The 17,907-nt window shown below is 51.3% G+C and overlaps 1 protein-coding gene across 1 annotated transcript in view; it reads left to right on the forward strand.

Moving 5' to 3' along the window:
* myo10l3 (myosin X, like 3) overlaps positions 1-17,828 on the forward strand; it is a 69,395-nt gene extending 51,567 nt beyond the window's left edge. The window contains exons 22-41 of the mRNA XM_030344227.1: positions 1,025-1,131; positions 3,311-3,799; positions 4,052-4,085; positions 4,686-5,546; positions 7,752-7,875; positions 8,528-8,771; positions 9,330-9,425; positions 9,628-9,721; positions 10,121-10,176; positions 10,480-10,622; positions 11,370-11,564; positions 12,033-12,190; positions 13,025-13,148; positions 13,529-13,826; positions 14,035-14,242; positions 14,649-14,785; positions 14,902-15,025; positions 15,125-15,586; positions 15,733-15,924; positions 16,046-17,828. Coding sequence (XP_030200087.1) covers positions 1,025-1,131; positions 3,311-3,799; positions 4,052-4,085; positions 4,686-5,546; positions 7,752-7,875; positions 8,528-8,771; positions 9,330-9,425; positions 9,628-9,721; positions 10,121-10,176; positions 10,480-10,622; positions 11,370-11,564; positions 12,033-12,190; positions 13,025-13,148; positions 13,529-13,826; positions 14,035-14,242; positions 14,649-14,785; positions 14,902-15,025; positions 15,125-15,586; positions 15,733-15,924; positions 16,046-16,150 — 4,251 coding nt within the window. The 3' untranslated portion in view covers positions 16,151-17,828. The remainder of the gene's footprint in view (positions 1-1,024; positions 1,132-3,310; positions 3,800-4,051; positions 4,086-4,685; positions 5,547-7,751; positions 7,876-8,527; positions 8,772-9,329; positions 9,426-9,627; positions 9,722-10,120; positions 10,177-10,479; positions 10,623-11,369; positions 11,565-12,032; positions 12,191-13,024; positions 13,149-13,528; positions 13,827-14,034; positions 14,243-14,648; positions 14,786-14,901; positions 15,026-15,124; positions 15,587-15,732; positions 15,925-16,045) is intronic.
* Positions 17,829-17,907: the final 79 nt, after the last annotated feature.

Consider the following 17,907-nt stretch of genomic DNA (forward strand, 5'->3'; position numbering starts at 1 on the left):
ACAAACACACACCCAGACCAAACACATACACAAACACACTACCACAACATTAATAAACATAGTACACACAACAGAACATGTTCACTCAGATACTTTCTGTCCCAGCGATGCTATCAGAGCACGGTAAGAGCTGTCCATTTAGAACATATCTGCCTCTAAAGCAGTGCAATCAGGTCGTCCCTGTGATGATTTCGCTTTGTCATCTCAGCCTGTTCACAGTGAAACCTTCCCTATTCTCTCTATAGACAAGAGAGCCGGAGACTAAAGAGAATAGTTCAGGCTACTTCAGGAGTTAGGGAAGGGTTAACTAAACTCACCCTCCTTCCTGCATGACAGCCAGGAGGGGCGTGTCCTGTACTCTGGACCCCAGCCACCTCCCTCCCCCTCCATCCCTCCTCCCTCCCCCGTCTCCCTCTCTCTCTCTCTCTCTCTCTCTCTCTCTCTCTCCCCCTTCCCCGTGTCTCTCTGCCCGTGCACGTCAGTCGGGCGAAGAGAGCAGCAGCAGTCGCAGCAGTGTAGGGAAACCGCTCGGGAAGGACGCAGGATTACAATGAGTCCCTGCAGCAGCAGCAGAAGCAGCAGCAGCAGCAGCAGCCTTAGCCACCGGATCCCCCGATCCCCTCTGCCCCACTCCGCAGTCAGGGAGAGTCGTTAGCCTCCTCGCAGGCTTCCCCCTCTGCCCTCGCAACCACCACCACCAGCACCACCACCAGCACCACCACCACCACCACCGCGTCAAGCACCCAGCCACCCACACGCGCACTGCTGTGCTGCAGCGAGCCAGGGACAGTGCCAGCCGAGACAGGCCTGACTGGTCGCAGCGGGTCGCCGGACGGACGCAAGAGGAACTAACTGATCGTGTTGCACCTCTCTTCTGTCTCTCTCTCTCTCTCTCTCCCTCTCTCTCTCTCTCTCTCTCTCTCTCTCTCTCTCTCTCTCTCTCTCTCACTCTCTCTCTCTCCCCCTCTCTCTCCCTGTCTCCCCCTCTCTCTCTGCCTCCCCCGTGGTGCTGGACGTCACACAGGTCTTCCTGAAAGAGGCCCTGGAGCAAAGGCTGGAGAAGCAGCGGGAGGAGGAGCGACGGCGGGCCGGCATGGTGATCCGCGCCCACGTCCTCAGCTATGTGGCCAGGTGGGTGCTGGGGGCTGGGTGCTGGGGGCTGGGGGCTGGGGGCTGGGGGGGCTCTGGTGAGGGTCTGGAGAACCGCGATGGGGACCTTGTTGTTTTGTCTTTTTATGAAAATCTTTCCATGCACTGTGTGTGTGTGTGCGTGTATGCGTGCATGTGTGTGTGTGTGTGTGTGTGTGTGTGTGTGTGTGTGTGTGCGTGCGTGCGTGCGTGTGCATGTGTGTGGCTGTATGCACTGTACATTGCAGCGTTTGCATGCTGCATTTGCATGGTTGTGTGTGTGTGTGTGTGTGTGTGTGTGTGTCTGCGTGTGTGCATGCACGTGTGCGTTCGCACGTGCGTATGTGTGTGTGTGTGCGTGCTCGTGTTGGTGTGTTAGAATAAACACACGTTTGAACATTGAGGTTACCTCACAGTCGATGTAATGCCGTGGGGCGATAGGTATAGTAACAGATGAAACACTGTCGTAGCTTGGGGGCAGCGTTCTGAAGGGCTCCCTGCTGCCATGCGTGTCGGCCGCGCAGCAGAACCAGGGAGATCGTTCACCAACGGTCGGAGCTCACAGGTCATGTTGCTAAGCTACGCTGTTCCTGCAGAGCCAGTCCTCTCAGATAGCTATCGGAGACCTCGGCGGGGCAGAGTCAACAGCGGCGTTCATCGCGTGTTTGTTTTGTACACCCAAAGAATGCAGGGTACCTGCACGCCTGCACGCCTGTCTGTAATGTCTGTCTGTCTGTCCGTCTGTCCGTCTGCTTGTTCGTCCGTCGAATGATTGATTCGTTCGTGTCTTTGTTTACATTGCACGTTTCCACACGGGACCGGGACATCTGTCATGATGGAGGTTTTAGGAATCCGCCCGGGACCCCGCACATGTAACCTAAACCTGTGACAGCATGCTGTCTTATGCAGCACGCTGTAACCCCAGACCTCTGGGTCTCTGCAGGGCCAGAACGGGTCCGGGGACACGGCTCGGGTTCAGGGGTTCCACAGTTCTCTCTTTCCGTTATCGCAGAGCAGGTGGCAAGGTTGGCCGAACCGTGTTTGACGACGTCTGTTTGATTATGGTTACGGTGAAATATGCGGTGTTCCCTCGCGTCGAGTGGTTTGTGGGAAAAGCTGCGGTGAGGTTGGCTTTTAGTGTTGTGGGGTCATAGGTCAGAGCCCTCTGGGTGGGTGGTCCCACACAAGCCATGCGTGTTTATGTGGGTTTTGGGGCTGTGTGTGTGTGTGTGTGTGTGTGTGTGCGTGTGTGTGTGTGTGTGTGTGTGTGTGTGCGTGTGTGTGTGTGTATGCCTTTGTGTCTGTGTGTGCCTGTGTGTATGTGTGTGTGTGTGTGTCTGCATGTGTGTATTCCTGTGTGTGCCTATGTGTGTGCCTGTGTGCATGTGTGTGTGTCTGTATGTGTGTATTCCTGTGTGTGTGTGTGTGTGTGCCTGTGTGTATGTGTGTGTGTGTGTGTGTGTGTGCCAGTGTGTATGTATGCCTGCACGTGTGTGTGTGTGTTTGTGTGTCTGTGTGTGTCTGTAAACACACCCACCCACACTGCCACATTGGCTCAGCCCCAGCGCATCAGACTATAAACACCATGTGGCCGACAGTGTGTAGCTGACAGTGTGTAGCCGACAGTGTGTAGCCGACAGTGTGTAGCCGACAGTGTGTAGCGGACAGTGTGTGGCTGACAGTGTGTGGCTGACAGTGTGTAGCGGACAGTGTTTGTTTGAGCCCCCCCCACACGGCTTGGTGTGGTGAGGGGGGGCTCGCGTCTCATCGCCCCCCCGCGCTCCCACCCTCACGGTACTCCCGTTGGAGGGGAGATGGCGTTAAGGACTGGGGGTACTGGGGTCCCTCACACATGGGCTACACCGTTGCAGTGCACGGCCGTCGGACGTGACGCGACCCCTTCACTTTGTAATGGAATGCGACAAAGCCCATGTTGCTGTGTCTGCTTGCGGGATGGGGTGGGGGGGGTTGGAGGGGGGGGGGGGGGGGGTGGAAGGGGAGTTGAACATCACCACAATGTTAATTGAGGTGACAACATCGGTCCACATTGGCAAACGCAAGTTAAATATCGCATCCAGGTTTCCTGTGGCTTCGTTTTAAACGCCCCCACCGCAAAAAGCAGCAGTCTGAAACGCAGTGCTGCCCTCGATCATTAACCCCCCCCCCCCCCCCACCTCCACAGGAAGCAGTACAAGAGGGTCCTGTCCAGCGTGGTCACCATCCAGAAGAACTACCGCGCCCACTTCTGGAGGCGCGTGTTCCTGCGGCTTCGCTCGGCCACCCTGGTGCTGCAGAAGCACCACCGCGGTCACCTGGCCCGCTCGCTCTGCCGCCAGATCCTGGAGGAGAAGAGGCGGAGGCTGGAGGAGGAGGAGCAGCAGGAGAGGAGGCGCCTAGAGCAGGCGCAGCAGCGGCAGCTGCAGCAGCAGGAGGAGGAGCAGAGACGGCTGGAGGAGGAGCAGATGAGGCGCCGGCAGAAGGAGGTGGAGGAGGAGGAGGAGGAGGAGGACCGAAGGAGGGCGGAGGAGGCCGAGAGACAGAGGGGTCGTCGGGTGGAGGAGGAGCAGATGAGGAGGCGGGAGGAGGAGGAGGAGGAGTTGAGGAGGATGGAGGAGCAGAGGATCAAGGAGAAGGCGCAGGAGAATGCGGTGGCTTTGGGGCACTCGACCAGGTACAGAGTGCCGATGGCAGAATGGTTTAAAGTTGATATCATAATCTGCCTTTGAGAGAAGTAAGCAAATAAAAGTCACTTGAAAGGTAGCATTTTGAAAAGTGAAATGTGTGTTTAGGAACAGGCGTTATAGTCCTATTAATCCAACCTGGGACGAGCAGCTGTAAGCGAAAGAGAACTGTTGCTAAAATTGTTGTTATTCATAACAATGTTTCTGATTATTGACAACAATGTTTCTAATTCTGTCCTCAGAAACTCGCTGGTGGTTAACGCTGCGTGTCAGAAGGTGAGACTTATCTCCTTGTGCTGAGAACGGCACAACACCGTGGACTTTCCCTGAATGTCTGTTTGTCCCAACCAAGGTCATGTTGCTTTATTTAGCCCTTATTATGCAAGAGCTTCTCAGAGTGCGACGCTAGAGGTAAACCGAGTTGAGATGTGATGAGAGGCCAGGTGTTGTGGGACAGCTTCCCTTCATTCACTGACACTGCTTAGATGGACGGCTGGTTCACTTATTAATCTTTATGGGCATATGTAGCCACAACAGCAGCAGACGATACAACTAAACATCAATATCAAAAAGACTGGTGATAATAAAGTATGAATATTTTGACTTCCCCGAGGTCAAGGGCGGCATGTGGCTCAGGGGGTAGAGCGGGTTTGCTGGTAACCGGAAGGTTGCTAGTGCGAACCCCGGCTCCTCCTAGCTGAGTATCGAGGTGTCTCTTGAGAAAAGACACCTCAACCTGACTGCTCCCGACGAGCCGGCTGTCGCCTTGCATGGGTTGACACCGCCGTCGGTGTGTGAATGTGTGCATGAACGGGTGAATGTTAGGCGGTACGGTGAAGCACGGTCCCCTAACTCCTCCATCCATGCCCCCGACAGAAGGAGCTGTCGCGCTCCCTGTCCCGCAGCCCCGTCCCGGGCCACGCCTCGGAGGAGGAGAGCCGCCAGATGGAGGAGATCCAGCGTCTGGAGCGGGAGATCGAGCGGCTGCAGCGGCAGCAGGAGGACGGCGTGTCGCTGCTGGGCGACGACGGGCGCGACCAGCTGCGGCAGCGGCGCGACGCTGAGATCTACCGGCTGGAGAAGGAGGCGTCGCGCGTCGCCACCGAGTTCCTGGACCTGCTGGACTTCGGCGGCCTGGAGCCGTCGCTCTCCAGCGAGGAGAACCTCCACGACCCCGCCGAGACCCCCGCTCCGCTGGCGGAGGAAGAGGAGGAGGAGGAGGAGGAGGAGGAGGCGGACGAAGGGTTCCACGCCGACGACGAGTGCGTCCCCCTGCCCGACCTCCCGCTCCCCGCCTCGCCCCTGCTGGACCAGGAGGTCTTCCAGAGCGTGCCCCCGCCTCCGCCCGGCTTCGCGGAGGGTCCGGTGGACCCCTACTCCGCCCCCTCCTCCGCCGCCACGCCCAGGGGGTCGTGGCACTCCACCGTGGTGACCCACCAGCGGTGCCGCACCCCGACGCCGCCTCCCCCGGTCCTGACCAACGGGGGACGGCAGCCGTACGTCAGCATGGCGCTGACGTCGGAGGCGGAGCTCCCCGGCGGGCAGCCGCCTCCCCCTCCTCGCGGCGCCCCCCCCCCGCCGGACGCGGAGTCGGACTACGACCAGGACGAGTACGAGGAGGTGCACGGCAGCTCGGGCGCCAGCACCAACGACGGCCACGGCACGGACGAGGACGTGCTGAGGGAGTCGTCCTGCACCCAGAACAGCCTGGACTCCTTCAAGGGCAGCTCTGACTCGGTACGTCCACGGAAACACACACACACACACACACACCGACACACACACACACACACACACACACACACACACACACACACACACACACAGTGGCGGTTCTACGTCCAGTTACGCCCCGGGCAAGAGGGGGGGCACGTATCGTGAACCTACGGGCTTCAGTGGGGGTTTCATTCCGTCTGCGCACGGCACCTTCTCAACGAGCAGGTGTGCGCCTGCAGCCAGAGGGGGCGCCAAAATACCTATTCCCAACACAATGTTATGTGGTAATTCATTGATAACCGCTACGCAGCGCGATTTCTTTTTTACTGCTCGTGGCGCCCCCCATGTGACTTGGCGCCCCCCACAAATATGCCGCCCCGGGCGGCTGCCTGGTTCGCCCGTGCCTAAAACCGCCACTGCACACACACACACACCGCCGCAAGGGACTCAGGACTCACCTGTTTCAGAGTTCACCTAGACTCTGTATAGACACACCCCTCCCACCCCTCTTACGCACTTATTGAATGTTGTGCGTCCTGGCCCTTAAAAATAGTGCTTAGCATTGTGTAGCATCTCATCCTAGCTATCCTTGTTGTGTACGGGGCATTGGTTAAGCTAGCGATTTGCTAGTGGTTGTATGAACATCCTTACCTTACCGACAGCAGTATATTATTGTGTCGCTTTCTTCTGACAAATGTACTGATTGTCAGACGCTTTGGATGAAAGTGTCTGTTAAATTCCTTAAATGTAATTCTAAATATAACACCACGGCCCCCCGGGTGGGTCCCAGTCTTCTGTTGCATAACACAGAGTATTATGGGATATTGAATCAGCCGTCAGAGCTCCTTTGGAATCCCATCATGTCCATCCAATCCAAACATTTAATCTTGTCGGGAAATTTTGAATTGACTCATAATATTTGCCGTAAATGATCCGACGTTGTGATACTGCCTCAGTCGTGCCTCAGTACTTAAGCCTCGGTTCGGGCTTGACACACACACGCACACAAACACAAACACACACACACACACACACACACACACACACACACACACACACACACACACACACACTGAGCACATAGTCACACACATACACTTGTATCCCTCCCCACAAAAACTGAGCACATGGTCACACACGCACACACACACACACACCCACACACACCTCTATTTCCTCTGCAAATGTTCAACCCCCCACACATTCATTACCCCTCACCCCTCCGGGCGCCACCAGACCAGCAGCGCTGAGGCCAGGATCTCCCCCTCTCCTGTCCAAACACTCAGCGCGTGTTAGAATCACAGTGGAATACTGGAGCAGTGATTGTGTTATGATTGTGTTGGCCGTGTCCGTGTGCATGTGAATCCGTTCCCAGATCCTGCCAGTCAAAGAGGAGCGCCGGGAACCAACTCTGTTAGCTCAGCAAAATGGCACGGGGAGCGGAGGGCGTGTGTGTGTGTGTGTGTGTGTGTGTCTATATGCCTGTGTTTCTATATGTGTGTGTGTGTGATGTATTGGAGGGTTTAGTTGGCCCCGAGTCAAAGACAGACTTCTTATGGTTGGACGTGCGCGTGTTTTTGTGTGTAAGTGTTTGCATGTATTTTTTGTGTGCGTGTGTGTATGAGTTTGCATGATTGAGTCATTGAATGTGTGTGTGTCTCAGTATGCTTTAGTTTGGATATGTGTGTCTGCACGGTGGGTGTTGATGTGTGTTTGTGTCTGCGTGTGTGTGTGCGTGTGCCTGTGTGTGTGTGTGTGTGTGTGTGTGTGTGTGTCCATGTTCCTTTGTGTGTGTGTGTGCATGTGTGCTAATGGGTGTGCGTGTGTATCTATGGAGTGTGTTGCAGATATCAAAAATCTGAGGAGGAAGCAACCGAAATAAGTGGTTTTCAAAAGGGGCTGGAGATAACCAGTTCCTCAGGTTTTTTCTTTTTTATCTGTTCTTTTTTGCATACAATCTATAAAAAAAAATACAGGTGGAACTCTAAAACATACACTGGCCACAAAACAAATAGATAGAGGGTTTCTTTCTCCAACGTTTCAACTGAAAATTCAAAGCTGAAATAAAAGCTGTCAATATATGAAAGAAAGTGTTGTTTTATGAGAGTCTTAGTGTGCTGACAGAGTGTTTTGTGTTTGTGTGTGTGTGTGTGTGTGTGTGTGTGTGTGTGTGTGTGTGTGTGTGTGTGTGTGTGTGTGTGTGTGTGTGTGTGTGTGTGTGTGCAGTTCATCGAGAGCGACGAGGACAACGAGTGCTACGTGGACACGGACGAGGAGGTGTCCAACGGGCGGGTGAACGTGCTGAACGGCAGCGGTCCGCCGTACTTCCACAGCTACCTCTACATGAAGAGTGAGTGGTGGGCCCGGAGACAGACAGGCAGGCAGACAGACAGACAGACAGACAGACACAGGCAGGCAGGCAGGCAGGCAGACAGACAGACAGAAACACAAATAGAGACACACACACACACACACACACACACACACACACACACACACACACACACACACACTGCCAGATCATGTCCTCACATGCTTCAAGTCTTCAAAGCCGTTATTTCTGCTCATTACTGACACTTTCACTTTCTGTTTTATTGTATTTAATGATATCTTTCGGTCTGCAGTTAAAATTGTGTTATTGCACGTGATTCTGGTTTTAGTTCTGACAATATTTTTAACGATGACAAGCAAATATTGTTTGAGGGGTATGATAATAAGCTGTTGTATTGTGATATCCGATTCTGTTCAACTTTGAGGTCTAAACAATAATAATAATTCAAACCATTTTGAATGGGACTGTAAATTAAATATTACGAATCGATGAATGTACTTCAAATTGATGAACACATTGAGCAATACAAATATTCATGAATAAACCTAGATCAGCGCTTGAGGAATATACTTGATATTGATGAATAACTAGACCCGGGTGAAAGCACCTTGCCGCCCGTGTCCTGATCACCGTGTGTGTGTGTGTGTGTGTGTGTGTGTGTGATCGCCAGGCGGCCTGATGATTCCGTGGCGCCGCCGCTGGTGCGTGCTGAAGGACGAGACCTTCATGTGGTTCCGGGCCAAGCAGGACTCCCTGAAGTCGGGCTGGCTGTACAAGAAGGGCGGCGGCATGTCCACCCTGTCGCGGCGCAACTGGAAGATGCGCTGGTTCGTGCTGCGGGAGTCCCGCCTCATGTACTTTGAGAACGACAGCGAGGAGAAGCTGAAGGGAACCATCGACGTCCGCTCGGCCAAGTAAGGAGCCCCCTCTCGCTCTCTCACTGTCCCTCCGTCTCTCTGTCTCCTTTCCACTCACTCACTCACTCACTCACTCACTCACTCACTCACTCACTCACTCACTCACTCACTCACTCACTCACTCACTCACTCCCTCTCTCTCTCTCTCTCTCTCTCTCTCTCTCTCTCTCTCTCTCTCTCTCTCTCTCTCTCTCTCTCTGTCTCTGTCTCTGTCTCTCACTCTGTCTCTCCACCTCTCCGTCTCCCCGTCTCCTTCTCTCACTCTGTCTCTGTGTCGCTCTCCAACTTCCTGTCTCCTTTGCTCCCTCTCTCACTCTCTCTCGCTCACTCTTTGTCTCTCTTTCACTCTCACTCCCTCTCTTTATCTCTCTCTGTCTCTTCATTTCCTTTGCTCTCTCTCTCTCTCTCTCTCTCTCTCTCTCTCGCTCTCTCCCAGACAGACTTTGTTTTTCGTAAAGCTAGGTCAGCTTTCATTTTCTGCAACTCATTTTCACACAGAATATCATCTCGAGTGTCATTATATCAAACTAATTTCGGAATGTTTCTTTTTTAAAGGCAAATTGTCGATAACCACGAAAAGGAAAACGCCCTGAACATTGTTACAGAGGAACGTACCTACCATATCTACGCAGAAACCCCAGAGGACGCCAGGTACGCCTTTATAAACGTCTATCATTGTACCAGACCCCCCTACCACCGACATTACATTAGCCTTCATCACGTTACCACAGAATTAACACCTAGAAGCCAAGCTCCCCCTGCTGGCCAACGGTGGAACTGAAACGTGCTAATTCCTTTCACATGGTTCTCTCCCTCTCTCCCTCTCTGCTGTGAACTCTTGCTGACCCCCCAGCGGTTGGTTCAATGTGCTGAGTCGCGTCCACACTGCCAGCCCGGAGCAGCGCATGGAGATGCACCACGAGCAGGCCAACCCAAAGAATGCAGTGGTTAGTGCTGGCTCCCTTCCCAGGGCCAGATACTTATCCTTATACTCAGACTTATACTTATCCTTATACTGCTCGGATTTGGAAGCATGCAACTCAATAAATTGTAGGCTAATCACAAGGCCTGGTTTTCATTTCATTGTTTTTAAAACAATTAAATCGGGGCATGGTACCACATCCCAGATTTAGATTGGACTGGTCAGTCCTATAATTTGTCGAAATTAGAAATAATTGAAATATACGTTTGCATCCAAATTTTCTCTTGGATTGACGAGATCATCCTTAAAGTATTGTTTACCGTGAGCCTCTGGCGTTTATGACATTATCTCTGCTCTCCTAATCCGATTACATGATGACAGTGATGATGAGGTTCTCACTTATGAATCGCTCCTTTGTCCGTAGGGCACGCTGGACGTAGGCCTGATAGATTCCGTGTGTGCGTCAGACAATCCTGACAGGTGAGTCTTCCAAGCAGCCCAGACGATCTGCTCTGGTTCTCACAGTCACCCGTCGTAGTCCCCTCCCCAGAACAGAAACCATGTGGCTGAGGAGGTACAGCGGGTTGGCTGGTAACCGGAAGGTTGCTCGTCCGAGTGTCGAGGTGTCTCTGAGTTAGACACCTCACCCTGACCACTCCCGACGAGCCGGCTGTCGCCTTGTATGGCTGACACCTCCGTCGGTGTGTGAATGTGTGCATGAATGGGCCGAAATTCCATTCCATTCCATTTGCAATAATCACCGCTTGTCCGATGTGTTCCCAGGCCCAACTCCTTTGTGATCATCACGGCCAACCGGGTGATCCACTGCAACACGGACATGGCGGAAGAGATGCACCACTGGATCAGCCTGCTGCAGAAACCCAAGGGAGACGCCAGGGTCGACGGCCAGGAGTTTCTGGTCCGGGGTCAGTGGATGTGGTTGTTTGGTTGCTGTTATACCGCAATGTCTGTCGGCATGCTATTTTTGTTGTGTTTGTTGTCCGTTTGTTGGTAACTGTCGGTGTGCGGTCCTTACCTGTACTTGTGATGTGAAAAATTATTTCCCTTTTGGGACAATAAAGTCTAAAGTTAAAGTCAATGTGTTGAATGCTTGATTCTGATTGGTCGTTGACATGCCAAGTGTGTGTATTATTTTGCACTTCTGACTTTTAACTGTTTTTAATCAATGCACTACAAATCCAACATTTAAATCAACAGTTAAATAAAACTATCGAACAGATGTTTCCGTGACAGCAAAAAATTAATGTGGTTAAAAACACAGTGGAGGAATATTTGCATATGTTTGTAATTCAATAAAATATTGGAAATAATGTACTTCAGCCGTAGTAAGCAACATCGGCTTCACCTCGGCCGAATCACCAACCACGTTTTATCCCGTAGTAGCTCATTCCTTACTTAAATCGAATTAAACTCTAACAGCTTACACACACGCATTACTTTGGTGTTTTGTAAATATTGTCTTGTCTAAAATGCTCAGTAAGCACAGCAAGTGATGCGTTTACTATCAACAGAAACCATAATTGGATATATGACCTTTATGTAAGCAAAGATAGCTTATTTGCACTGTAGTGCAACTTTGATTTGCTGAACTTATTTAATATTATTAACATTGACATTTCTTTTCAACTTTTACTTTGAAAATCTCACGCTAGGCTGGCTCCACAAAGAGATGAAATCGGGCGCCAAGAGCACGTCCCTGAAGCTGAAGAAGCGCTGGTTCGTCCTGACCACCAGCTCTCTGGACTACTACAAGACTTCGGAGCGCAGTGGTGCTAAGCTGGGCACCCTGGTGCTCAACAGCCTCTGCTCCATCGTCCAGCCCGACGAGAAGGTCTTCAAGGAGAGCGGTACGTTTCCACACATGCTCTGAGGTCTCCTCTGGTTCCTGCCAGAGGTCTCGTTGAGGAACGTCGAGGAACTCACCCAGGCCTTGAGAATCACTGGGCTGAAACAAGGATCGTGCAACGTGGAACGGACATGTGTTTGGCTTGGCTCAGGGTGTAGAGCAGGTTGACTTGTAACTGGAAGGTTGCTAGTTGGATCCCTACTCCTCGAGTGTCGAGTTGTCCCTGAGCAAGACACCGCTCCCGACGAACTGGCTATCGCCCTGCATGATTTACTCCGTATGTGACTGTGGATTAACCGTTGTAAGTGTTTTGGATAAAAGCGTCTTCTAAAAGCCCTAAAATATAAAAAAGAAAATGTAGAACACGTCTCTCCTTTGTGTAATGTCCTTTTAACCCCTGAATGACGTGTCGAAGGGCAGACTGCCAAGAATGGACCCATCGGTCTGACACCCCTCTGACCTCACACAGGCTACTGGAACATCATCGTCCACGGGCGCAAGCACTCGTACCGCCTGTACACCAAGATGCTGAACGAGGCCATGAGGTGGGCGTCCGCCATACAGGGGGCCATCGACAGCAAGGTGCCCATCGAGACCCCCACCCAGCAGCTCATCAGGGACATCAAGGTAGAGAGACCCCTCACAGAGAGCACACGACCCGACGTCACCCATCATGACGGTTGCCCAGTAACGCCTGTTGAATTCACTCATTATTTAACCGGTTTTCATTTGCATTTCTTTGGCAACTCGAATCCATGCCAGCTTCTTAACCCGGTTGCTGACAATGTAGTTCTTAAGTGAGGTACTTAAATAAAGTGTGTGTGTGTGTGTGTGTGTGTGTATGTGTGTGTGTGTGTGTGTGTGTGTGTGTGTGTGTGTGTGTGTGTGTGTTTGTGGGGGTGATGCTGCCTAAAGGTACACTATGCCATTCTTATTCGACAACCTCTTTGAATAATATGTTTTCGTGCCGGCTGTTAATCTGGTAATGTTTTTGTCAGACTCTCAAAGCCGTGTTTGGGTTCGGTCCAATAGGAATGTATAAACACACAGCCGTTGCCAGTAGAGGAACGGTAATGCACATTATCTGTCTATTGGGCTGACAGCACCACATAGTGGAGTGAGTGCATAGTGTACCTTTTCTTTTACTCTGCTTTCCTACTCTTCCTCAAGTGCTCCTTGTGTTATTGATCCGGTTGTGTTTGAATTACTGAATTACTGCAGTTCATTTTGTACCCATTTGAGGTTTTACAAAAGTGCTTTGGAAGCAAATGATTGAATTACTCTGTGGGATTGTGTGAGATTCCCCGGCGCAATTAAATGTAATAATTGAATGACAAACATTCAACCTTTTTAAGTGCTTCCTCCTGCTACCTGCATGCTACAGCAATGCCTACAACTTAGGATTTTGAGTTCATGATCTATGAACCACTGGATGACTCTCGCTCCTCCCTCCGTCCCCAGGAGAGCAGTCTGAACGTGGAGGCGGTGGAGCAGACTTACTGGAGGAACCCCATCCTGAGATACACCCAGCACCCCCTGCACTCCCCTCTCCTGCCACTGCCTTACGGAGACGTCAGTGTCCATCGTAAGTGCAGAAGCCTGGTGTTCAATCCACCGTTGAACACTAGTATCGAGTTTCATGAACCTGGGGCGGCACTAGCTCAGGAGGTAGAGCGGGGGTTGACTGGAAACCGGAAGGTTGCTAGTTCGATTCCCGCCTCCTCCTAGTGTCCGAGGGTCGAGGTGTCCCTGAGCGAGACGACCTCACCCTGACTGCACCCGACGAGCTGGCTGTCGCCCTGCGTGGTTGACTCGACCGTCAGTGTGTGAATGTGTGAATGAATGGGTGTATGTCGCTCTGGATGAAAGCGTCAGCAAAATCCACCTAAATGTAAAATATAAATGTAATGAACCTCCGGCTGTGTGTTTTGGAGTCCAACCTGTGTCTGTGTCCGTTCCCTGCAGTGCAAAAGGAGAAGGGCTACTCCAGCCTTCAGGACGAGGCGGTGAAGATCTTCAACTCCCTGCAGGAGATGGAGGCGGTGTCGGACCCCGTGCCCATCATCCAGGGCATCCTGCAGACCTGCCAGGACCTGCGGCCCCTCAGAGACGAGGTCTACTGTCAGCTGATCAAACAGACCAATCACGTTCCCCAACCCAACAGTCTGGCCAATCGCGCCCACTGGCACCTGCTCACCTGTATGGGCTGCACTTTCCTCCCTAGCAGGGGTATCCTGCGCTACCTCAAGTTCCACCTCAAAAGGTATCGGGTCAGAGCTCAGTCGGAACCGCTACCGTCTCAGAGATGCCTTTATTGCTGTATTTTTGGTCAATATAGAATGGAATTTAACTTTACTGATTTCCTCGTTATTTAAGAGTCTGTAAACAAATATCGCAATGACCCGAATATACCTCGCCTGTGTTCCCTTCACATATCTTTATAAACTTCTTCATCTTGGGTGATCCCCCAGGATTAAGGAGCTGTTTCCTGGCTCAGAGATCGAACTGTTTGCCCATTTCATCGGCGAGTCGCTAAAGAAGACCAAGTGCCGGGAGTACGTTCCCTCCCAGGAAGAGATTGTCGCCCTCCTCACCAGACAGGAGATGACCACCACAGTCTACTGCCACGGCGGGGGGTCCTGCAAGATCTCCATCAACTCCCACACCACTGCTGGAGAGGTAGGCTGTAGACCGGGCTGTAGATAGGCTGTGGATGGGTTCACATCTCATGTTCCTGCACAGACAGGAGAACACCCCTTCAGTAAAGGAAGGTTTCCATTTGCACAAAGTTCATGTGTGTAGGAGCCGGATAATGTAGGTCCTATGATTGTTGGAGTTGAAAGGTGCTGGGTTTGATTCCCAATGTCTGAAGACTACCTGCAGGTTCCCTTGAGCGAGATGCCTAAGCCCTACCTGTTCATTTCAGATTTTCCTCTATCTGAATTAGCTTTAGATAAAAGCATCTGCTTACTTAATAAATGTTGAACCTTCGTAGCTGTATTTTCTGCTTTTTTCAAAAACACTGCACTGCCAAAGTTTAAAGTGCGATTTATTGTCTGACTAACGTCAATGCCCTGATGTCCAGGTGGTGGAGAAGCTGATCAGAGGCTTGGCGATGGAGGACAGCAGGAACATGTTTGCTCTGTTCGAGCACAAGAACAACATCGACCGAGCGGTGGAGAGCCGGGTGATCGTTGCTGACGTTCTGGCTAAGTTTGAGCGGTAAGTCGCCCGAGAGATCACATTGTTTGAGTCAAATATGCCGCCCAGTTAAGATGGAAAGTTTAAAACGACAAACGTGCAGTTCAATTAATCATTTGAATAATTTCCCCCATAAGACTGGCTGGCAGTGAGGAAGAGGAGGACGAAGGACACTGGAAACTCTACTTCAAACTCTACTGCTTCCTGGACGTGGAGAGCATGCCCAAGGAGGGCGTGGAGTTTGCGTTCATGTTTGAGCAGGTGAGTCACACTGCACTCGTAGGGATGCTCACACAGAGCCCTCCAGAGGTGAGGTCCACCTCCCGGCGCTAAACCCTCCCCTCGCGGGTCTCCCCTCAGGCGCACGAGAGCCTGACCAGCGGCCACTTCCCCGCCCCGGAGGACACCCTGCAGCACCTGGGGGCCCTGCGCCTTCAGTTCCTCCACGGCGACAAGGCCCGGGTCAACTGGACCCTGGAGAACGTGTACCCCATGGGTCGCCTGCGCAGCCGCATCCTGCACTTCACCAAGGCGGGGGCCGGCGCCGCGGGCCAGACGGGCCAGACGCTGGAGCGGCGCAGGACCAGCTTCCTGGAGGGCACCCTGCGGAGAGGCCTGAAGACGGGCTCCATGAAGAAGCAGCGCATGGAGGAGGAGCAGATGCTGGAGATGTGGGTCAAGGAGGAGACGTCGGCCACCAGAGCCAGCATCCTGGAGAAGTGGTCCCGCATCCGGGGGCTCGACCAGCACCAAGCCATGCTGAAGTACATGACCATCATCAAGGAGTGGCCCGGCTACGGGTCCACGCTGTTTGATGTGGAGGTAAAGACCCAGGAGACTGGGTTTGATGTTTGGTCGTGTGTGTGTGTGTGTGTGTGTGTGTGTGTGTGTGTGTGTGAGAGAGTTAAAAAGCCTGTGATGTTGACATGAGAGTCGATTTGACGGGGCTGTTTGTGTTGTCTTTGCAGTGCAAAGAGGGAGGCTTCCCTCACGATCTGTGGCTCAGTGTGAGTGCGGAGAACATCTCGGTCTACAAGAGAGGAGACCCCAAACCTCTTGAGACCTTCCCGTACGAGCACATCGTCTTCTTCGGCGCTCCACAGCCCTGCACCTACAAGATCACCGTGGATGAGAGGGAGATGTTATTTGAGACGCCACAGGTACGTTCACATTGTTGTGGGGCTCAACGCCACACGTGTGATGTTCTGCTGGGGGACATTGATTGCTATATTGCTTTTAGAACATCTTGATTCTTAATTTCTGGTTTTCTGTGCGTCTCAGGTCGGGGAGATCACCAAGATCATGAAGGCCTACATCAACATGATCGTGAAGAAGCGTTGTAGCGTGAGATCTGTGTCGAGCTACGGAACCAACTGGATCCGGTGATGGTCAGGACAGGACAGTTCCTGGGCAGTACAGAACCAGACCCAACCGGACCATGGGGGGAAAGACCAGGGAAGACCCGAAGCAAAATCACTTGCAGAAGAAAATCGTAGAGCTTTGAGTGACCATTGAACCATATTGTCGAACTTTGGCAATATGAAGAATGGTTGCAAAAGTTTGTACAGAAAGACAAAAATAACTCCTGCTTATTGCAACACACAAAACGCTAGCGTCTGCACAACTATAAGCTAATTTCTCCACAGGGTATTGCTTCCTCTGATACAGGCTTAGTTTTGAATATCCTTGACGCTTACTCATGTTATTTACACTGGTGGTAGCTGTTATCTTGCTTACAGTTCCCTTCTGTAGTCATCGTCCATCGTCCAGTATTTTTCCTTTTTTGTATTTACAACCTTAAACCAGGGTGGGAATTCGACCAAGCGTGCATTTATATGTTCAACGTCAACCATGCGTAACAAATCAAATAACATGCTCGGACAATTCTGTAAAAAGCAATGAGCTCTTTCACTATCATTTAGCATTTTCCCCTTTAAGTCCCTGTCCGTAGTTTAGAGTCCCTCAGGTAAACGGGCGATACCACATCATAAGAACAGAACAGCATCTACACTTTATTGCCTTAAGTGGGTTTTCACAGTACATTTCCAACGTCCACCATTTTTGACTAAATAGTCAATGTATATGGCCATTTACAAATGTACGAAGGGGGCAATACCATGTTTCTAGATATGGAAACGTTTGCCTTCTCATACATTTGCAGAGACAAGAGGAATCCAACCTGTAGGGCAATGCGTTTCACGAAAGGTGCCATTTACTGTAAATGGTTGTTCAACTGTTTGCCGCTTGTATGTGTAACGTTACTGTTAGACTATTTCTCAGTATTGATCTGTTATATTTTTTAACAGAGTTGGTCATTGAAATGATTTGCGACTGAAGCTGTTACTTGAGGACTGAGGAGCGAGCATGACGCAGCTTGGCTACCCCATGTCTGAAGGATGTATCTTGTCTGTTTTTAGATAGTGTCGAGTGTCTGTGTGGCTTATTTATTATGTGGACTATTGATGACGGGAGAGAGTGAGCTTGGCAGGGAGAATTCACAAGCACCGATGTTGTGAGGACAGTCACAGAAACTAATTGTGATGATGCTGTTTTATGTACGGATTTCTGAATGAATTGTGTGTTCTCGGATACAACTAAATTGTACCACGATTGATGCAACATTGGATGTAAACGTGCTCAAAAGTGTATGTGCATAAAAGTGATCAATGGAATGTCATAAGGTCTCAAACGAACAGGCTGTAGGTCCCAATGTTATGGCTGGCTGTGCTCGTTGAATGTTTAATCTATGTCAGGAAGTCTGGGACACTCTGAATGATGTTAAAGCAGGGAAACATGCATTTGCCAAGCTATTGCCCACCATAACAATGAAATCCACTAAGACTGTACAGATTGTCTTCACCTAACGTCACAGCACCACCCGTCTTCCACTGCTCTCTCCAGTCTCTCTGATCCAGAGGGAGGCTTTCTGGTAACGCTGCCGGCGGCCATTCCAGAGACTTCCCTGCCGTTGAAACACGACTGTTCCTTATGCTTGTTTTGAACAAAAGACAACGTTTTATAACTGAATTTAAATATGCTTTAATAAATTATTGTATTTCATTAAGCAGTTTGGTTGTGGTTGTTTTTTTCACTGTGGTGTGGATGAGGAAATGAAACTGAGCATGAAATAAGAGTTGTGAAAG

This window comes from Gadus morhua, chromosome 20 (genome assembly GCF_902167405.1).
Source record: "Gadus morhua chromosome 20, gadMor3.0, whole genome shotgun sequence".
In the NCBI taxonomy this organism is placed as follows: domain Eukaryota; kingdom Metazoa; phylum Chordata; class Actinopteri; order Gadiformes; family Gadidae; genus Gadus; species Gadus morhua.